The sequence below is a fragment of the Perca fluviatilis genome, chromosome 22 (assembly GCF_010015445.1).
Source record: "Perca fluviatilis chromosome 22, GENO_Pfluv_1.0, whole genome shotgun sequence".
NCBI lineage: Eukaryota > Metazoa > Chordata > Actinopteri > Perciformes > Percidae > Perca > Perca fluviatilis.
Genome location: NC_053133.1, coordinates 15360443 through 15383857, shown reverse-complemented (window position 1 = coordinate 15383857; position 23415 = coordinate 15360443). Strand labels below are relative to the sequence as shown.

Below are 23415 nucleotides of genomic sequence, written 5' to 3'. Positions count from 1 at the left end.
GCCTCACAGGCTGAAAAACGGAGGAGGCATCAAAATCTACCCTGTGCTCTTTACACAAGGTATAGTGAGCCCGGTTTGGGAACTTTAAGTCAGCAAGTAGTGCAGAGATGAAAGTCGCTTTATAGATGATTGAAAACACTGGCAAGTAGATTCACAGTACATGCAGTGGCTCTATTACTTTGTTTTCACTCTTTCGTTTTATCCCTCTCTAGCGCTGGAGAGTATGGAGGGTTACTACTACAGAGACAATGTGTCAGTGGAGGAATACCAGGCCCAAATCAATGCTGCCTCATTGGATAAGGTCAAACAGTACTACAAGAGACTGAGGTACGTCATACAAAACATATACACAAAGTATTACTTTGACGCTACACCTCTGTGTGATCTTGCAAGTTTCTAGATCTAATATAAATCAAGACGACCTCCCATTCAGTCAGGCTTGACTCACAACGCCCAGCAGGGCCTCAAGGTGATTGGCTGAGAGAAACGCAGCAGGTGTGTTTCATGATTGGTTGCGAATCACACACAGCAGGGGCTACAGTGATTGGATGAAAGTGCCCAGCGTGTCACCTGCGCTGATATAGTGCTTCTGTACAGCTGCTGCACTCAGTTACCTCACACCCCATTGGTTTGCTGCACACCCGATACCCTCTGTGATTGGCCAGGCGTGGATAATTTAATGAGGTGGAAACAGAAACAGACACTTCTGGGAGATGAAAATAAGGGCCTGGCTTTATTTAATCTCCTGAATGTATGAGTCAGAGTCCGAACTTTACAGTCCACTGTATGGATATCAATGCAGTTTCATATTAGATGCTACCTTTTTTATTTCCGTGACTGAAAATCACATTTAAACCAGCTGTGTATGAAATGATGTGAGTGCCTGTGAATGCACAAGACACATTAAGAATTCATGATGAGAAAATCGTAAAGACTGTGTAATTAAGACAGAAGATGTGGCTTTTGCAAAATGTCCTATGTTGGTGTGAGTGCAGATAGATCTATAGTAACACACCTACACCTGATCCTCTTGAAGTCTTTTAATTGGACACATTACAGATACTTTAATATCAAGATTAAACAATATAGACTGATACCATTTTGCTTAATAATCATACTCTTGGAAAGCTGTTTGAAGCTGCCTGATTGAATACCTAAGAGGGCAACTGTATGATGCGTCGGCTTCAATTAAACATCTGCTGCTGATTGTGTGGATAATTAAACAGAGCAGAGCTCATAGCAAAACTCCATCTTGTTATTTAGGGACAATCTGCTCTGGGGGACTGAATGATTTACAGCTTCAGCAGTCACGTGTCACATCAGTGCCGATCCTTCACAACAAGACATTAATTTACTGCGATGGCTTTCCGCTGACAATTTTTCATTTAATCGTAGTGTTTACTTGACGAGTAAAAAGAACTTTAAGCGTTTTAATTTCTGTGAGTGTCAGATTTCCCAAAGCGCAGTTGTGGATAACAAATTTTGGTGGGTCATTTAATCTTTTTCGTGCATCAGGCCTTCTATCTCTTTGTGTAATTATATTGTCTGGCAGATCTTCTGGGACTCTACAACCGTTTAATAGAGGAGTATTGGCATTTTGTGGTATTTCTTTAATTTTATTGAGTCGTTGTTTGCAGACTGCAGTTAGTTACTTCACAATCAGTCTATAAAATGTCACTATTCTAGTTAAAATACCACAAGGAGAGATATATTATGTGCACAAATGTGCCTGCGGCAACTTTTAACATGAATTCAGCTTTATGTACATGTGGTTTAATGATTCAAACCGTACAAGCAGGAGCTTACTTGAATTCAGCCATATGATTCCGAATAGCCTGTGTTTTTGTATGTTTGCACGTGTACTGTACGTTTCAGTTTGACCTGTACAGAAAGAGCCTAATTGAATCGACAGCAGAGGCTCCAGCAGTAACACGGAGCAGATGTGGGTCTGACAGGCAAGTGAGGCTGGTGATGTGGGGAGCATTAGGGGTGCTGGGTAGTGATGTGGATAAGCTGTGTGCTTCAAAACCCCAACTGGAGTGAAGCTGGTTGACACTGTACTCAAATACTCAATCTCCTTTTCAGCAAAACCTGCCAGAAATCCAGATCATTTCAGCCAACTCTCTGAGCTTTCAAGACAGTTTCCTGGTCTCCTACTTTGTATACTGTTCTACAGTGGCTGAATCAGTTGGTGTTGAGTTGACATATATGCAGTAGCTAAAGAACAATTCTTCGTGCAAGTAAAATAAATTTTTTTCCAAGTAATGAAAATGAATGAATCAATTATCAAAATACTTGCTGGTGAATTTTTGTTGATGAACTTGTCGATTCACCAAGCTGTAGGGTTAAAGTAGTACTTTAAATAAAAAATGACTGCTGAGTCATTCATGTGCACGTGGAATAATACAGTGAACATTAGCAAGACTTTATTAGGCGACTTGCACCAGAAACACGTTCCTCTCTCCCACGCAGTAGTATTTCCTTGTATTAATCGTAGTAAAGTAAATATTCCCAGCTGGTTTTCACCAGTCAGTGAATACATTGTCTCTCTCTATTTAATGTTACCAGAAGTTTTCTTTCGCCGGCTGCCATGTGTCTTTCGGCTGACCACAGACCAGCCTGTGATGTCACTCCTCTCTCCATTACAGCGTTACAACCTCAGGCACCTCGTTATCCTTGGAGCCCGGCCACGGCAGTGTTGGGTTAAACCCACACCGTGGGCCGGAGCCAGAGGCTGACTGACAGACAGAAACAGCACACGCTATGCTGATCTGAATTTATTGCAGGGCCTCGATACTTGCATGTTTTCATGTTGTCAAACACATTCCCGTTACACCTCAGACCCCCATATGCATTTGGGAAGATAGGTAGAGATAGAGCGATATTGTTGTTTAAGTGCCAAAATTTCATTTTCTAACTATTAGTAGAGAGAAAATCCCGCACACTGACCATTACGCAAGCAATAATTTATTAGAAAAATACAACGTTTCGGTCTCAGACCTTCATCAGGTTTTCTAACTATTAACATTCCATGTGGAAAAAAGTCCTAGTGATGACGATGAAAGAATTAGCATTTTTGCTTACAAATGCTCTTATTGTTATCTTTTATATTTACTTAAACAGCTGCTCGTTATGATGTGGAACACGCAAGATGAAACTTGCTTTCAAGATGAACTTTCTTTTTTTGTTTTCATCTTGCTCCTCCACTGACGTCTTTGCCAGTGTGCATTGTGGGCATTATCCTATTTCAGAGCAGTAAATGATATTACTGTCAGGGTTACTGTAAGATTTCCCAGCAGCCTCTGTCTCTGGCTTACGATTTCCATACTCACACCAAGATCCGAGCAAAGCCATGGTGCCTGATGAAGTCAATCAAGTCTTCCGCAAAACATAAACTCACAGGCCAAATCACAAGCACATGGCTGGTGCCACAGTAGTCAGCATATGTAGAACCAGAACACACACCCATGTTTTCAAGCTTTCATAAACCATCTCAGCTGCATTTAGGTAAAAGAGATTTGAATCCCTGCCACGTATCAGTTTCCTCAGTCACGTAAAAGCAGGGAGACATTGTGGAGCTGAATGGAGGGGATAAGCTAATCGTCTCTAATTTTTCTGTCACAAATTGTGAGATGAATTTGCAAATGCATACATTTTCCCCCTCTCTAGTAGGGAGAAGCAACATCTGAAAAAGGGAGGAAATGGCATGCTTTGAACAGAAAACCTATTTTCCTTATGGACACAGTGAGAATGGATGAGGGAAAATTGAAAGGGGAATATATATCGCCAGAGCAGGTTGGAAAGATGGAGGGGATTTCAGCGGAGGGATGAGGATGATGGGGTGAGGAGGAGAGTGTGCAAGCAAGTCAAAGAGGACAGAGTGGAGAGGGGAAACCCAGAACAGAATCTGCAAATGTTTTTTACTTTTCAAAGGAAGCGATTATTGCATGCTCGTGGTTTCATCTAATTGTGGTCTTATTGACAGGAAATATCAGGGGGGAATTAGGTTTTCCTCTTGCGTGCTCCTTTGCTATCGATTTAATGAGCATGGTACATACAACAGTGTGAATGAATGAAGTGGAAAGTACTGCAAGGTTTTCTGCTGGTAAATCATATGTCTGCCATGTTCATATATTGTTGTTGCAGGTATAACTGTAACCTGAGTGTAAGCAGATGTGTTAAAATCAATAACTTCTGCCACAGCTGAGAAAGAATGCTTGCACTGCAGGCATTAGGCTTTTCTCCCTAATTAAAATGCATTAGGCAGGAGTGGGGAAATCTTTGGCACAAGAAAGTTGTGAAATTTCCACATCTCATGTGGATATTAATATTCAATAATGATAGCATGGTGGCTGAAAGATAAGCAGTACACTTGGATTAAAAGCACTGTCCAACAAATGGTATATATTATCCTTACTACAGACTTGTATTTCAGGCTTTGTTAGTTAAACATCCATTGTTCATTACCGCACAGCACAGCTTCCAAGTCATTTGTGCTTGTAGGGTTTGCGCTCCCATCAGCTATAGGGAATTGGTAATCACACCACTGCAGTGCAGTTTGTCTTGATTAAGCAAAAATGATTGATGCTTATTGCAGGTCGGTGTCAGTTTCAGCACAGCAGTCACTCCTTCCTTCTCTATTGCCCTGTGGCTGGAGCAGGGATCAATTCTCTCACTCTTGTTCGGACGCGACCTTGTGTTTAGAGTGTAGATATGCTCATTAAAAGTGCTGTAACAACATGATTAATGCAACTAGCTGATCAGTTCATGACCGCTGATGACCGCTACATTGGGTAAGGCTTCGTTAGTCTTAGTTACATGAATATACACATGTATCCACTTCTGCTTGCATCCTCACAAACAACTCTTCTCCCTGACCACTAGCTTTACATAAATCATATCGTTTGGTCCCTGAGGACACCTCCACAATATATGCTCAAAGAACAAGACGATGGATAGCGTGACATTGCTTCGAGTTGTTCAGTACACAAACCCACCGCTGCGCTTAACATCAAAACAACACCACAAATCTGTTGCTCAAACAGCAAAATTGCTTCATGTAATTGATGGTATTTCTCGTCCTCCCTGGGGCAGGGCTATGCAGCAATGATTAATATAACAATAGCTACTGCAGCAAGTTCCCACATCTTCCATGTGACATGCATTAGTACTATAAGCTCCTCAGTGCAGTAATGCGGCAGGGCAGCTAGTTTGCTTAAAATTGGATTTCTTGGATGGCTGCATCTGTAACCTGAGAAGTCATTTTACTTTTTCTCACAGAATAAAAAAATCGGTCTTATTTGAGCTATTGCTTATGGGTATTATCCTAGCTTTAGCAGAGAGGCAATGGCAATTTGGACATATTTTTACTAAACAGAAATAGAGCTTTATTTTTCTCTGCATTCTCTCATTTTAGGAAGTAATGAAAATCCTACAGTCTTTGCACCGGCAAAGGGAGTCCCAATTCACAAGAGCGCAGAGGATGTTGTGGGGCTTCTTTTTGCTCCAGCTAGTGTGCACTGAACCCCTGTTTCAAAAGCAGAGTAGGGCTGAGCATCAGAGACCGGGTTCCATTTATCATTTCTCTTTGATTCTATCGTTGAGTGGCCGTAATGATGACAGTTCAACACTTAGTGATGCTTGATATTGTAAAAAAGACCTTGACTCATCTCCTCGGCAGTTTCTATGTTAAAAAAAACCTTTGCGAGGAGTCAAGAATACTTTGCATCTACTTATATCCAGCATCAGGGTTGTACATTTGTTCGCCTTTTAAAGACATTGTAATATGTACAGTAACTGCATGTGTGTCCTCAGTGACAATGATTTAGTGATAATATGTCTTTAACTGGCTCTGACACTAAGACCCCATTAATACTAACCTGCTTTGGGTGTCAAGGACTGGACGTTTGTTTCCTGGTCCTGATTGTCACTAGTTTAAAAATGTCTGCCTTGTCCTTGATATAAATGTCAACATCTGTGAAATAATGCAGGGATTTTTTTTGTCCACTGTGTTAAGTTTATAATATTACACCAACAAACAAAACATGCCATACATATACTTTCTATATCAGCATTTATCTCAGGTGGCTTTGAAGGCTTTTCCTGCTGGCATGTGCTCCTTTATGACATATAGCTGGTCATAAATATTTTTCGGGAAGTGTAAATAGGAAGCAGGCGTAGGATAAGGAAATGACCTCCATCTCGCTGGTGTCAGTGCAGAAGCATCACCGTGTGGCATGTAAGGCCTCCTGGAAGCCTTCATTATCCCCTATAGGCAGCTCTGACACACACTGCAGGGGTTTGTGGGGGATTTAATAACTGTGAGTGTCATTCATCATGGCAGATTTACATGGACCAGCATGCACCTCTGCAGGGTCACATATAATGTTATAAATCCTAGACACTTTACTTGTGTCCTTATGTTCTTTTTTTTAAATGTCTCTCAAAGTATTTCAGGGATAATTTTTGTTTCTTTTGTACTTTTTGAATGGAGGATGTCATGCTAATTGTGCCCATTCCTACGCTACTCCTCCTGAACACATCTGCGCCTCAGATCCTTCTTCTTTGACTACTAATGCTCCCGTGCTGTAAAGGGCCTTGAGTGTCTTATTGTCATGACGGAAGCAGAAACAAAGAGATTAAAGTATCCTCATCGGCCCAATAATAAAAAAAATAAAAATAAAAAAAACAGCTACACACACTGAAAGCAGGTTATCTCTGGCCTACAGCCAAATCCTCCATTAGAGTCTTGTGTAAAAACCGATTGGCTTGTGTGTGTGTGTGTGTGTGTGTGTGTGTGTGTGTGTGTGTGTGTGTGTGTGTGTGTGTGTGTGTGTGTGTGTGTGTGTGTGTGTGTGTTGTTTTCATTTTACACTGGCTGACAGATGGTGGGTTGAAGTTTTGATTGGCGTAAAATTCCCCTAAAAATAATTGAGAATTAAGTAGAGACGCTGTTATTTTTTTACTTTAATGTTGGAGAATGGTAAGGTAAAACGATAAGCTTGTGTAAAAGTCTGTGGGCCCTCGATGTGCTGCCATTAAAATGGGGCAGCTGGAGTTCAGGGGCTTAAACCTGAGAGCCACTGTAGATTGGAGGAGAAATAACAGACACCCAGTGGATTTAGAACATAGATATATAATGTGTGTAATATGTTCTTAGCCTCAAGGAGTTGTGTTTGCACACCGTGTGTGGGCTTACAATTTCATTTTTCATCCATAATAAATGTTTCTGAAGTGCTCTTTCTCCAAACCTCACCAGTTTAGAAGATGTGATGCAGGTCCTCTTTAAACCACACATCACTTGTAGTCTGACTCCTATTATTTTGTCATTAAAGACCTCCAGGAGAGTCAGCCCTGCTCCTCAAGCTGTGGCTGATGGTATTTTTAGAATAACTCCTACAGCAAGAGGATAAGATAATCATAGTGTATTGTGACCTTGCTTCTGCAAAAGAAGTGTGCAAGAGCAGAAAAGAGTGTCTTTTATTTTGTGTGCAGATGCAGTTGGGCAGCGATACAGAAGTCAAGACAGATTCTATTATATAGCTCTAAGATAAAAGTCTGAGCAGCCGACCGATAAGCGGGAGGGACAAGGGTGAGTGGACTCGCAGCACACAGTTGAAGAAGACAGATAACAGGCCATACCTGCAGTGAAGAGCCAGAATAGGAACAATTTCAGGGCAAGGTTTTGATTTCTTTTGTGTTGTTGTGTTTTGTAGCGTTTAATCGCCTCACTCAATTTCGGCACTCTCTTTGCTTGACCTGTTAAAAGAACGAAGTTTTGTTAGAAAACAGTTGAATCTAACTTTCATTTACTGTAGCACCACATAATCTCTCTCACACACACATGCACACACACACACACACACACACACACACACACACACACACACACACACACACACACACACACACACACACACACACACACACACACACACACACACACACACACACACAGATGTACTAAACACACACACACACAGATGTACTAAACACATACAGACACATTATGGATGGCAGGTGTTTACTGTAGAAACCCTAATGTGGAAATCAAATATTTAGATCTTTAAACAGTGAACCCAACAAAACATTGGCCTGTTACCCCTCATGTACATTGCTGTGGCCATCATGCCATGCTTTTTACAAGAGGAGTTCAAGAGGTGTGTGTTCCACGCCGAGATGGAGCGGTGTAACTCTCGGTCCACCGTGCGCATCTTTTGAATGATAAGGCCATCTTGAGCCAATTTTCACAGGCTGCTAGCTCCATCTGAACCCTTAGCAAACTCTGCTTGTAGCCATTTAGTAGAGCATGCCACAAGGTTAAAGAATAATTTGCCAGATAGGGATTAAATATGTGGAAAAACTAGTGAAGATATAAAATGGGCAGGTTACTCATGTCTGTATGTCAGATAGATGTTGGGTAGTAAATTTGTGAATGAGCTAAAGTGAATACCTTTGCTCACATATCCTCATTAGCGTAAATGGATGAAGGAAGTGTATAGAGGTTTAACAGCCTTGTCACGTTTACGGTATGTGCATTAAAAGCCTTAGTGGGTGCCCTTATGTTTCCTACAGTTGGACGTTGGTAGTATATCATTAATGTTTTTGTGTGAATTGTTCTGGATGACTTTTCATTTCAACTTGGCTGGTTTATAATCACTATAGAATCTTGAATCAGGGATCTGTTAACTCTACTCTGATTAATTCATTTAATTAATATTATGTCTGGCAGAAATAGCACAGTCGTGATGAATGCCTCCTTGGCCTGATTTTAATGACTTAATAGCAGAGTGAATGTAGATGAATGAGCCCTGCTTGACTGATTCTTGTAAACAATCTCCCTCCCTTAAAGTCTGCCGTTGCTGCAGCTCTTCAAACTGAACATTTCCTAGACTATTTTCAGAAATGTGTACTCCAAGGGTGACTGTGTGTTGTATATTATTATTATTGCTTCCGGCAAAGAAGTAATGGAGTATGTGATTGTATTACAAGGGGTTTAATGTGGTGTAGTGTACCTATTTATAGCACACTGCTGGATTACTGAGATTTGATGGAGTCACAGACTGCTGAGTTTGCACCACTTCACCTCGGATGGACTCATTGCGGCATACATCCCCTCTGTCTGCATAACCACACCAGTCCAGTGCTGCCTCTGGTGGACGAATAAAGAAAATGATACCAAATCAACTGTACTCCATGAATGAATGAGGCAATGGCATTTGGAGTGATGCCCAGGACAAGAGATGCTTAGTCTGTGTTTCTTCTGAGCACTGCCCAAGTTACTCTCATGATTGATAGTCAGATGGTGGAGCTCCATAATGAGCAGGTGGCCTACATTTCCCAGAAAGGCAGTCGCCAGTGCTCCTGATGACCTAATGATGCAGAGAAAAGAATGCCACAGTTTGTTTTTTAAGCAACAGAGCATCTAAATAAAAAACAACTTGTGTGTGATTGTTGTTTTCTCCCACCGCAGTGCAGATATACCAGTAAGAATCACTCCCATGTGTGAACTGTTGTTTCTCCCCCTAGGGCTTTCTACCTGGACCAGTCCAACATGCCACCTAGCTCTGCACCCAAAGCTGCCATCATAGATAAGGTAAGAGCGACCTCACACAACCTCATACTGCATTCATGACATCATGGAAAAACTGAAGAACAGGATTAGATCTTAATGCTGCAGTGTGGAAGCGCTTGAACATGTAACAACTTCCAGAATGGCAGGGGCAAAGTCGACTGATGTGTAAAATGGAGCAAAGAAGAGCTCCAGCAAATACCTGTTTACTTTAGCGAGTGGTATTGACTGCATCAGTGTGAATATACAATAAATCCCAAAAGTATTCACCCAATCATACCTGGAATTACCTTATATTACCTGAAGATACCACTATAAAGCTGACATGAGCATGTTTTCCCAGTGGGAAGCTCTCTTTTATTATATATATGCTTTAATAGCACAATCTGACTCTACCTGACAGAGGACCACATCATCATCATCATCATCATATTCTTTATTCAGGACACACACAAATGGTCCATAGCACAATACAAAAACATAGCAAAATACAAACAGATACAAGATAAAACACATACAATAAGAAATGTCTACAACAGTCAAAATTCCACAATACACAAAAAAGTGTTCAGATATTAGCATATAGATTAAAACGCCAGTGGTTCCACAATCTTGAAGTGAACCTAACTGCACTCAATGCAGGGTTCACTAGTGTTGCAATGATGCTGTTGTATGACTCTGTTAGTCTACACATACATCTGTACATGAGATTCCTGAGTACAGCAGGACAGGTGAATACATTGACACTTACAAACATTTGGCTTGCACTGCTCCATCGTGGCATTTTAAGCAGCAGCCTCATGCCATCATTATATGCCACATTGAGTTTCTGCATACTGCTTTTTTTATAGCGCCGCCACAAATGGGCAGTATACATTGGAGTACAAAAAGCTTTAAAAAGCGTGGTCTTCACAGACAGTGAACACATGCTAAATTTGCGATTCAGCATATTAGCTTGTGCATACAACATACAATACTGTCTATGAATGTCCCTATCATCAGACAGGTCATCAGTTATATAGTGCCCTAAGTATTTGACCTCAACACACACTTTAAGGACAGTACCAGAGAGAGAGAAATCAGGAAATGACAATTTGTTGTCGTCCCTGCTTCTAACAATCATTATATTACTCTTCGTAGAATTGAACTTAATATCAAAGTCTGAGCCATATTGGGAGCAGACCCTTAGTAGCTGTTGAAGGCCAGCACTATATGGACAGAGAATGACCAAGTCATCTGCGTACATCAGGTGGTTTACAATGGTGTCCCCAACCATACAACCTGTTCCACAATTGTTTAGCAACTTTGATAGATCATCCATATAAATATTAAAAAGAAAAGGAGACAAAATGCTTCCCTGCCTAACTCCATTGTTTACATTAAATGGGGCAGACATAGAGTTACCCCATTTCACATACATTGACTGATGAGCATACCAAAAAGCCAAGATTCTCACCAAATATTTGGGAGTCCCTCTGCTGTGCAATTTGTAAAATAACTTCTCATGATTCACACGATCAAAGGCTTTAGAGGCATCAATAAAACACATAAAAATTGTGGAGTTATGCCTGTTATACAAATCTAAAACCTCCTTTAAGGCAAAAAATACACATACCGCGCATGTTTAGGTTTAAAACCAAACTGGTTGTCAGAGGTCAGGACAGACCGTTCCAGCCTATTCAGTATAGTCCTCTCCAAGACCTTGGATAAAATACTGGCCAAAGCTATAGGCCTGTAATTATCCAAGCTGTTAATCTTACCAGCTTTGTTTTTGATGATAGGCACTAATGTGACAGGTAAAATAGAATCAGGTAAAATGCCATGGACTAACAACCCAGTAAAACAAAAAGCAATTAGGGGACAAAGTTTTCTACTAGCAAATTTTAAATGCTCTGCAGATATCTTATCCATACCGCATGCCTTATTATCTTTTAGCATCATAATTGCATCATATATTTCTTGAGGGAGAACTGTCGCATCTTCATTACCATCAATGTTACCCACTGTAAAGGATTTACTTTTAACACAGTTAAACAGCTCATAGTAATGTTTCTGCCACAACTGAGTAATGTTTTCTGAGCCACTAACACCATCAATATTCGTTGGTAACGATGTTTTACAATTATTCATTCTTTTGATTTCTTTCCAGAAATCAATAGGACTATTGTTTCGCAGCTTCTTTGCAAGAGAGTCAGACCTCATTGCATTTTCATTCCTCTTAATGAAACGTAGAGCATATTTAAACTTTGCATTTGCACGCTTCTTATATTCAAATAAGGGACCATGTTTATGTCTGCCTGACTCATCCCATGCTTTGAAGGCCCTTCTTGCTTCAGCATGTGTCTCTTCCACATAGCCATTCCAGCCTGGCTTGACCTTGTACAATCTGTGTGTCTTATACAGAGGCCCGCTCGAAACCAGGAGGGACTTCACAATATTCTCATAGAGGGAGCACAGCTCAATACCATGTTGAGAGTTCTTACAATTAATATCAGAGCATACAATAGAATCTTTAGGTAATTCAATGTTACTCAACAAAAAATCAGACTTAATATAATATTCTTTCGCCCCGTAATCACCAGATCAACTCTTATTATGCACTTTGCTCATAAACAGCCCAGTTGTTTTTCTTGTTCCTTGTTGGATCCTGCACTTACCCCTCTCCGTCTGTTCCTGCCCAGTTGATGCGCCCCCTTAATGCTCTGGAGGAGCTGTACCGTCTGATGGAAAGTTTTATCAGTTGTCGCCGCACTGCTGCCTGTCAGTACACTGCCTGCGGGGCTTCTGGAGTGGGGCTGCTCACTGTGGCCTCTGAGCTCTGCTCGCGTCTGGGAGCCACACACATTGTCATGTGCAACAGCGGCGTTCATCGGTGAGTGTGTGGGCACATATACTACAGTACATATCTTCCAGCACTCAATGAACCGCCTCCAGTTAAATTATACGTTCCTGCTTTTCGTTTCCTTTATTTTGACAGCTCTCTAGCAATTTACCTTTTTTTCCCATCTTTCTTGCATTCTGACTCTTCTCACCTTTTACTGTCTATACCACAGTTTCTCCCTGGTTCTCAGCACCTTCTTTTACCCTCTGTCTACCTCTCAATTTCACAAGAACCCTGCACTCCTCACCATCGGGATTTTCTATTAATACACATTTCTCTGCATTAATTACCAGCTGCATATTCTACTTAATAGGGCCCATTGTTTCTCAGGCCAGATGAGGGACTTATAAGTAGGCAGAGCACTTTACACAGGAAGGAGACAGGTCAATTACTTCCATTCTCATTGAATTCTATATATGGTAGCCTAATTTACCTGCTGCTGAGGGCACCATTTATCAATGCATGAGGACAGAAATATCCTGATCGTTTGTCACCACTGATCCTGAGCTTTCATTTTTCATCCAATACTTTGCTCTTTCTCTCCACCTGCCCACCTGTCTCTCTGATACCCTCTTTCCTTACCCCATGACAGTTTCCATATCCTTTTGTCTCATGTGCAGGCTCACACGCCCGTGTTCGTGCGTTCGCCGAATGTGAGTGATGGCTTGATAAAGTGCTGTAGATGGAGCCGCCTGGTTGCCTGAGCTCTAATAGAAAGTTCCTGTCTGTGCAACGACTGCTACTACTTTATTAACCCACAGCATGTGTGCGTATACGTGCGAGTGTCTGTGCAATTATACACACTAGCCACAACTCACCCAGACAGGCAGGCCAAGTGTACCGTGACACAGCAGGTGACAGGCCCATGCCATATTTTGGATTATTTGTGAACTGGCTTTCCCCTTAAACACTGTTTTACCCTCCAAAGCTGCTGACTGATGGGCGTATTGGATTCACAGAAGAGTGAGTTACCAAGGCTTTGCCTGATGTAGTATCCACAGTCAATGTCATTCACTTTGGCAGTCAAGGTTTTTATGTATAACCCCAGATTATATACGAATAAACCAGTTTCACTGCTTTCTCTGTATAACTTCAAACATTAAAATATTCAAATAATCTATGTATTGCTCAATGGTGAGCACACAAACTAAATCTGGTATCATTGGGAAAACCTATGAAACCAAGCCAGTAGATTAGTAATGTGGAAATTGCATTATCAGTGTGGCAGCCTTCTCAGGCACTATTGATGGGATTAGTTGACGTGATGGATGAGTTTTAATAACAGTGAAAGCTTGATATTTTGGAGGCATCAGCATTTTGCAATATGCAGCAGCGCTCCTTTCTTCTCCAGATTTGTTTGTCCATCACCCCCACAAAAACCATGAGAGAGGCAAAAGGAGCGTTCACTGTCTGACAGCAAAACAAACGATAGCAGAGGGGGAGAAAAGTATCAAAAGCACAAAGCTTAATCCACACTCCAAGGCACTAACTCTCTTTTTATTCACTATAGTCAAATTTCACAGAGTAGTTATTTCTCAGATATAAATGTTTGGACTTTTCTCTGCTCCGCTCCTCTCTGTCATTCTTTCCCTATCTTTGTGTTTGTCGTTGTCTTGTTTCATCTCATTTATTAGAATGGAACACAGAGTGTAAATGTGATATGGGCTGGAACAACATAAAACAGATGGGTATAAATCACCTCACACTATCTCACCAGCTCTAATGAAAAGGGAACTCACAGATTTTGTGCAGTTCCTTCATCCTGCTCCAGCTGAAGAGATATTTAAAGATCCTCTGTGGGTGAAAATATTCCCCCTTTCTTTATTGGTGTGGGAAGCCCAAAATGGGTGCTTAAAATATTCTGGGGTGGCCTGCAAAAGGACATTCTTTCGCAATTCTCTACTGGGATATTGTTTGGCACATACTGGAGATGATTACTGAGTTCATTACTTTTATCACATCATGTTACACTGTCATGAAGTTGTGCAACCAGAACACAAGGGGGATAAATCTTGCTCTGATTGACTCAAATTAATGGCTTCTGGCAGCAATAAGTTCCTCATTGTACATTTGCTCCTTTTTTTAAGAACAGTTTATAGTCAGTGTGAAACCCTACCATGAGAGAGGGAGATATTAAACAAATAGCTCATATTTCTTAGCAGCCCCATGGCAATGTTACTCAATGAAACCGAGCCTGGCAGCATTGGACAGTTCAATTTGCAGTGAAGTGGCCCTTGATCGATATACTGGTACAGCTTGTTATCATAGAAAGGTCACTAGCAGCCTTGACACCTGTCACAAGCTTTCTAAGGATTTATCCACATGCTGTTGTCTGCCTGTGTGTGTGTGTGTGTGTGTGTGTGTGTGTGTGTGTGTGTGTGTGTGTGTGTGTGTGTGTGTGTGTGTGTGTGTGTGTGTGTGTGTGTGTGTGTGTGTGTGTGTGTGTGTGTTTGTGACTCACTCATCTTTTTTTTTAAGAGAGGTAACATTACACACACCGTTTTAGCCCTTTCTTTCTTTTCTTTTTTTTCAGCCCCCCTATCCCTTAACACACATACAATGTAAAACATTCCAAAACTAAAACCCAAAAGTGTGTACCTCCACATCCCCCCATGCCCGGTGTAAAGCAAAGATCAGGAGGCTTTTTATTCTGATGCTGTGTGTTTGCGCGCTGTGAGTGACATTTCAGTGGCAAGTAAAATGATTCATTAGTGAGCAGATGAGCGATGTTATAGCTTTTACAAGAGGAGCAAAATGCACACATACCTGGATGATGCCCAGAGTTTGAGTCTGCCGTGCTTTTGTCTTCAGTCGATGTTTGTTTCAGTCTCAGATCCCGCTTTCAATATCTGTCTGTTGCAAGGACTACTTTCATTGCAGTGAAAGCATGTTGATAAATGGAATGGGTTAGATTTGAGTCAGAGAAGGTGTTTATTGTCAATATTGATGATTGTGTATTGTGTCAAGCACAGACTGTATGCTTTGATAGGACAGCATGTGTGAAATAGAAAGATAAATAATGGTTATAATACGAGCTTGACCTTATATTTTCCTCTCTGACCAACAGCTGCACCTTGAGTGTGACACTGGAGCAGGCCATCCTGCTGGCCCGAAACCACGGCCTGCCTCCTCGCTGCATCATGCAGGCCACTGATGTCATGAGGAAACAGGTATGTTTTACACATACATGCATACAACACTACTGTGTACGTAGCCTCTCTCTTTATTTCTACTAAGCCTCTTGTTAGTACCGCTGCAGTCTTTTGCTGCTACTGTCCCCACGGTGACATTTTCTCACTCGGAGTGAATTTGTGTTTCAATCCACAGCGCAACCTCTGCGTCCAAAATCATTAGATAAACTGTATGCTTCATTTAGTTAAACGAGGCTGCCAAAACAGTATTAGCAATGGATTTTAACGGTGCATATAGAGAGCAGTTAAGCCATTTTAGCTTACTTGGTCATTGTTTGATTTCACTCAGACACTATTACTGCAGGCGACACTAAGTATATTTTTGGGTAATGAAATAAGTGTTTGCAGCTGTCCCAAGCATGATCTCTGCTCGTCTTCCCCCGTTTCACCCCTATCTGATTTCCATCTTATCAGATATGCATTCACTGCAACCAGAATATGAATCTGACCAAATGAGGCAGTGAAAAAGAATGATTACAAAATGAACATATTGGTTAGGAGTCTGGAGCTTGTTTGTTTATCCACATGTCTATTTGGACTCAAGGGATGGAATTCACATTGCTTTGTCAATGCGTACACATTTTCACCCCACAAAAGCCATGACCATATCTTGGCCCATACCTCAGACAGTCATTAGAAGTTCTGCGAGAGGTGGTTATATTGCTGTTTGCAGTGAGAGGAGAGGTTAGTTGAGAGGCTGAGATCCTGTGGGAGGAGAAGCATTTCATTTCTGCACTCGGAGAACTGGGCTACCAGCCAGGAGGATGCAATTCTGTGCATTGTGTGACCTTGAGTACTACTGTATGTGGCTGGAGAAAATCCATCTTGTAGAAGGAATATGAAAAGTTGCAGGTATGGAAAGTTGCTGTTTCTGTCAATCTATATTGTCTGCTTCCAGGTAAAACAGTACTTTTTACTTGGTGTCATTTTGTATACGCCATCAGACATTTTCTGTTTTCTTGCATCATTGACCTAGACGCCACTGAGAAGAGGCCTGTGTGTGTGTGTGTGTGTGTGTGTGTGTGTGTGTGTGTGTGTGTGTGTGTGTGTGTGTGTGTGTGTGTGTGTGTGTGTGTGTGTGTGTGTGTGTGTGTGTGTGTGTGTGTGTGTGTGTGTGTGTGTGTCCTTGCTCTCAGACATCGGCTGATGAATCTGATGAGTATGATTATCACACAGGGTTTAGATGACACCTCTTCTTCCTCGCTGAATAGTCATACTTTCTGACAAAAAGGTTATCTGCACAGCATCCAGTCCCAGCAGGCGACATCCATCAAGCCCAGACGACATCTTTCACAATGAGAATGCATGAGTGATTTGGGCAAAATGGGTCCAATCACAGCTTGATTTGTACACTTCTGCATAGGAATTTCCAATATTTGGTCTGTATAAAAGAGTGTGGAAGAGTATAATTATCTAAACTAACTTAAGATAACTCATGGTCTCACCCTTTTGGACTTTATTTTTCCTGTTTTTTATAAATGCTAGGAAATTTTTTTCATCTTACAAATCCAGAGAAAACCTGGTAGATAAAATGAAGTCAACTAAATTTATTATTTCCTCGCTGGTAATATTTATTTCACTTTCTCATTGATGTTCCAACCATTAAAGCCTTAGCAGAATAATAAGTTTCAGTTTTACGTACATACAACGATCAGCTACCAGGTTTGAAAAAATTATAACAATTATACAAAATACATGTGTGAGTGAATCGGTGTTTCTCTCTTTCTACAAGCAGGGAACAACTCTGCACATATATTTGCTGCTTCTTGGACAGCCATATTTACATCAGTTGTCTTATTTTGTCCAATATATCTTTTACTATAAGGGCCCTATTTTAACGATCTAAGCGCACGGCGTGAAGCACAGGTGCGTTTAGGACGTGTCCAAATCCACTTTTGCTAGTTTGACGGCGGAAAAAAAGGTCTGTGTGCCGGGCGCATGGTTCAAAAGGGTTGTACTTAGTGTCTTCATTAATTCATAGGTGTGTTTTGGGCGTAACATGCAATAAACCAATCAGAGTGTCATCTCCCATTCTCTTTAAAAGCCAGGCACGTTTGTACCTTGTTGGATGTTGGATTGGCACTGTAATATTTTTATTTTTAATCTTTTGCATGTTTGTGTGCTGCTGTGCTTCCCTGTGTGTGTGTACCAAGCATAGTGTGCACGCGCTGTGTACGAACCTAGGGTCATTTTATTAATTCACTGTTAAAATAACAATGAAATACTGTCCTATTGACTTTTGACCAGGTTTTTGTTGGTCAATGGCGCAAGCACTTCCTGCTGCCTCAAGATAATACACAAAAATTCACCTGAACACACCTCCCTGTTAGACCAGCATGCCCATGGGCGCGAGGATGGATGCAGGTGCATTTGCTATTTAAACGACGTGGGCGCTGGACGGGAAATGGACAACTGCGTCGGTCTTAAACTAGCAAAGACACGCCGGGCGCAAGATAGGGCCCTATGCGTGCTGTGTGTTTTTATCCAAGCTAGCGGCATAGCTCTACAGATGGCAATGTTTGTTGTACAGACATTTAGAGGCTGAATCCTAAAGACTGTGAATGATATTCTGACTTTTCCTCTAGCACCATCAACTTTTAATTTGACCAATACTTTGGTTTACATCCTTTAGACTATTATTTTTGTTACTTCCTTTTGAGCCACATCAAAGACAAGATATGCTACTGTAGGTATGTAAACCAAGTTCAGCTTGTTGAAATAACTTTAAAAGAGTTTTGTCTCTAACTCATCTAAACTACTTTTGGGTGCCGTGTCCTATAGGGACATTGGGGGCATCTCTGTCTGGAGGCATCAGAATGGATGGCTGTGATAGGCATCGAGTAATTGCTGATGCTATCCTGCTATCCTGCTATCTGGACGTAACTCGGGGCAGACAGAAAGATGGAAAATGGCAGAGTTGTAACTGAGAGGTCAGCTGATGCACTTTAGGCCAGTTGCTCCCTCTCTGCTAAAAGAGGAGACACTGATGACCTCTTCGGATAATGATTTGATTGTAGTATTTATGCTTGCGGGCATGCGTCACAGAGGGAGAGAGGGTGTATTTGTGAGTGCAGGTGTTCGTGTTTCTAAATTAAGAGGCGGAGTTGCTTTCTACCCCTCTAGCATTTGTGTATCTGCCGACAGCCAGCAGACATTAGCAAGCAGACATACTCCTGACTGGGTATAATCAAACTCTGTCACACACACTCACATACAGGAACCATTCATCTTCCACATCCCTTACTACTTACTTTTATTTCCTTACAAAGACTATTCTGCATGTGGTCTTTTGCTAACACAGTTGAAAAATGACATATACCAAAGATAAACAGCATACAGCAGCTGTAGTTTAAATTTTAGGGTCTCAACGTGCATCATATGACATCTACTTTACAACCAACAATATTTATAGGAGCTGTTCAAACTAGAAATGATTCCTTTTCTGTGACTGCCATCATCATTCACAGCCTAACACGAAGCAATCTTACTTGGGGGGAACTCATGTCATTTAAGGGGTGGTTCAGAATTTTGGACATAGGACCTCATTTCCAAGTTAGCCAGTGTGTTATTTATCAGTGGAGACCGTTTTCAACACTTTTCATCCAGTCCTGTCATGGAAACCGGCCTTCTCAGTATCCTAGGTAATATCACTCTGCCGCTGCTGTAGCCTATGCTACCAACTACAGGGAACAAAGTATAACTATTGCAATGCGATGCAAGGGTAGTTTTATTTCTAACATCATTCTATCAACACAGACATTTACATCGATAGTCTGGCGTTATAATTTATTTGCCTAAACAAAAACCATCAAAAAAGATGTATTGCAGTGTGGGCCGACTTTTGAAACATGTGCTTCTTGTGTTTTCTCCCAGTGTTTTTTTTTCTTAGCTCCTATTTATGGATGTTGCATTTCAACCTGATCCATGATGTCATGAACTATTGATGCCTGTTTGTCTTGTAGGGGGCGAGAGTTCAGAATTCTGCCAAGAATCTGGGAGTGAGGGATCGCACGCCGTCATCAGTCCCAAGGTAAAGCTGCAGCCACATCCTGTTTGTGCGGGGCAACAACAGCATAGCAAATTTAGGCCTGACACATCGTATTTCAAGCACTGTCAGTTTTGAGATTTTGGGCTATTTTGCTTCCATAACATGTCTATTTCAGAGTTGTGAAAAGAAAACAACCAAAATACACATTTAGGTGTTTATTTTACTACACGTTGTCTATTTGCATCTATATATTTCTCCTAAGGATACAGGATATAAATATGTATATTAGATTATTTTCTCAAAATGAGTTTTTTCTCATACTCTGAGCAAAAAACCTCCACCTTAGTACACTTACATACACCAACTTTCCAGTTTTACTCCTAACTATATTCTGAAGGTTTTTATAAAGGGGTTTGTTCATATATCATTCATAGCCAGATTTATTTAACATTTCTTTCCTAAAAACATGGCAAATCTTTTTTTATGGTTGTTGACAGTATTTTCTAATTTATGGAGTGATAAGTAGAGATATCCAAAATTCCCTCTGTAAAAAACATTTGACTCTAATATTTCAACAAAATGAAACATGATTTCTTTAACCTGGCGTTATTTAATGTTTACATTTCTGTTCTGGAACTGTACCCAAATAAGTGCATTTCAAATATGACAATGCCTTTGCATAGTTAAACATGCAATTTCAGAAAACATGTAATACAAAAAAGAATTGTCTTAATGTAATTACGGTAATCAACTGGGGAAGTTTCATGGTTATATCTATTTGTTAAATTTTTTACCCTATCCACCTATAGTTTCTTGGCTTAAATGATCATAGCAAGCTCTGCATGTTGTAGCTCTTTAACTACAAATCACATAGTGCTGCTGGTCATTTTTAAAGCATAGTTTTTTGAATGATTTCCCACTCTCCAGGCAGCCATTTGTTTCCATTAATTTCACTTGGGCATTAAAATCAACTTGCAGAAAGAGAAATATATATGATGCATCAGTTAGCATTAAGTCGCTTTTATATTAGTTTAACGTTATCTTGTCACATGGCAATGCCGTTGCAAGCAGGGACCGTTGGATTTTCTTCCTTGTTGGTGCTTTCAAGGACTCTTTGACTGCGGATGGACAGGGCTTGTTTGAATAGTCTGTAATAGGGCTGGCACTGTGATGGACATGGCTAATTTGTGGTAGAAGTTAAGTGACTGAAACTAGAAAGGACAGGAAACAAGCAGTAGGAAAGACAAATAGAACACTCCTATTTTACTTCTACTACTACTACTTTCCAGGTTTAAAATGCCGGATGCTGAAGCTTACTTGAGTATACCATCAAGAACTTTAAAAAAGCCTCTACTCTTAATTACTCCACTACGTGGAAATAGCATAATTCAAATGTATATATAAATAAAGTGGTCTAAGTGTTCCATGAAAGGTATAAAATCAGTCGAAAAACTTGTGTTATACTTTTGCAAATAGTCAGCAGTTATATGGAGATTTTTTTCCCAAAACATGGAAAACTACAATGGCTTGAATACATGCTACTGTAGTTAGTGTAATTCAGCTTTTCAGAAGTGCATGTATTTGTAAAGTACTGTAGTTCTGTGTATGTGCTTTTTGTGCAGGACTTGGGCCAAGTGGTTCCATTAGAAGGGAGCTTCCTGCACTCAGTAGCCCCAAGATGAGGACAAGGACTGCCTCAACCATTTGGCTGTGACATATAGGCTTTTGTGTGACAGGCAGCCCTTTTGAACCTTTTAGTGAAATTGACAAATACAATTAAGTAGCGGGATGATTAGTGTTGAGACATTGTGGTTGGAGAGCAACATTGCTGCACTCTCAGTAGGTTCATGTCATAATTGTTGTGGTGTGACTGACTGCTGCAGAATATGGAAGTGTGCTTTGTGCGTCATGAGACGTGCTGCTTGTTGGCTGATCTGTAGATGAAAGGGGACAGTAACATTTTTGTGTGAGTTTACCCTGCAGCCATTTCTTATCAAGACCAAAATATGTGAGTGGTGCAATCAATTATTCAAACTGCAGCAGTGCTGTATTAGGATGCAAGAAATCCAGCTGATTGTACTGAAAATTGCACCATACATATGGCTTCTGTATATTTTAGAAGTCATATTTTTTAAAACTACCCTCATGAATGCTACCAAGCTATAGTATATCGAGTTTAGTTTTAGTTTAGTTTAGTTTATTTAGCAGGACAATGTGCAGTTACATTAAAAAGATGGCTGCACCAGATTTAGCATTATGCTACTTTCCATATGTAGTCCTCCACAATTATAATGACATAACAGTTTATTTTGTATCAACAACATTGTGAAGGTAAAAGCTAGTGTCATTTTTACTGTTTGAACGTAGTTAATGTTGTTTGACTTTGTAGCACAAAGCTGGATATGGGCTGCTAAGGATAATTATTTTTCCAGTGCTGACAGTTTTCTTTGTGAGACTGCAGCCTTAATTTCTGGTTATACTTCCTTTGCACCAAACAAAAACCTGTTGCAGGGGGAAGTGGCATTTCTCAACAGATCATTGTTTTGTGTTCACCTACTATATAGTTAAATGCCATTTTGCGTGTATGTTTCTCTGATTAGATTGTACAAGCTGTGCCAACCTCCCCCCCCTGATGGTGACCCATAATAAACTGCATCCAGGAACATGCTGAAGATGCTTTGAGTCCTCCCTCCACCCATGAAGGATCAACCTAATAAAAGACAGTTATCGGGTCCATTTGTATATGTCCACAGTAGCTGTCTGATGTGTAAATAGAATTTTAAAACCGTAAATAGTATTTTTAATACTTTATATTTTTCATTGTTGTACTTTATACATATTTTGAGTTTTTTTTCCATATAATGCATCTGACAAGACAATGACTCAGTGAAAAAAAAGCATACCCTGAGAATGCAGTTCAATTAGCCCAGTGAAATGGAATGAATCCCATCAGTTTACTGTCTGCATATTATTGGCTGAAAATGATGTTTGTTTTCATGAGGGACATTTGCATTTCATGTTATTAGTTTAATTTGCATATGAAATAAGCAAGATAATATTAATTAAAACAATATTTGGCTTTGTATTATGTTCACGATAGCCAAAAATTTGTCTGCTTCTCGTCAACTCTGGCTATGCTTTATCGATTATCTCAGTATTGGATAACCATATGAATGTGTGTTTTGTACTTTCCTCAACATGTTTGTTCGCTTGTAAATATACATATGAAGTGTGTGAATGTGTCAAAAGATTCATGCCCTTGTTCCCATTGTGTTTGGATTACATGCATGCACGTGAAGGTTTTCAATGGTTTATCAGTATTAACATATAACAGGTTTTTGGAGGTAGAGCTATGAGATATATTCGGTTATTTCACATTGACAGTACTCAGGATTAAAGTGTCTCTCTGTGTTACTTAGCTGATGTATCATTGTAGATTAATGTCTAGCTCACTACTATGCAAACAAACAAGTGGTAATAAACTGCACCAATAAGCTCCTTAGTGCTTCCTATACTGTATGTCTTTGTTACATCCATGTAAAAATGGTTGATTTTTTTTCTTTGAAAACACTACGAAAATGCTTTCATGTATACAGTATGTAAACCATATATTAAAACTGATAACAATGGATGGACACTGGGAAATGACCTTTTTTATATGCCACCAACCAGTTGTTGAAATGTTTTACAATACTTTGGTAACCATTTATTTTGGTATCTTACTCTGTGACCTTTTGTTTTGGTCACTGTTTCACTGTTTAATTGCTGTTAAATTAATTACAGA

The 23415-nt window shown here is 40.3% G+C and overlaps 1 protein-coding gene across 3 annotated transcripts in view; it reads left to right on the top strand.

The window, feature by feature from the left end:
- The window catches only part of prex2 (phosphatidylinositol-3,4,5-trisphosphate-dependent Rac exchange factor 2), a 96625-nt gene extending 73362 nt beyond the window's left edge, over window positions 1–23263 (top strand). For 2 of the 3 annotated variants that reach the window (XM_039789665.1, XM_039789663.1), the window contains 8 exons: window positions 1–59; window positions 213–327; window positions 9529–9595; window positions 12253–12443; window positions 13073–13105; window positions 15520–15622; window positions 19606–19673; window positions 22232–23263. The exon at window positions 1–59 is cut by the window's left edge and continues 85 nt beyond it. In XM_039789665.1, the coding sequence (XP_039645599.1) occupies window positions 1–59; window positions 213–327; window positions 9529–9595; window positions 12253–12443; window positions 13073–13105; window positions 15520–15622; window positions 19606–19673; window positions 22232–22277 (682 nt within the window). In that variant the 3' untranslated portion in view covers window positions 22278–23263. The remainder of the gene's footprint in view (window positions 60–212; window positions 328–9528; window positions 9596–12252; window positions 12444–13072; window positions 13106–15519; window positions 15623–19605; window positions 19674–22231) is intronic. The other variant, XM_039789664.1, reaches the window with a different exon arrangement.
- The last annotated feature ends 152 nt before the right edge of the window (window positions 23264–23415 follow it).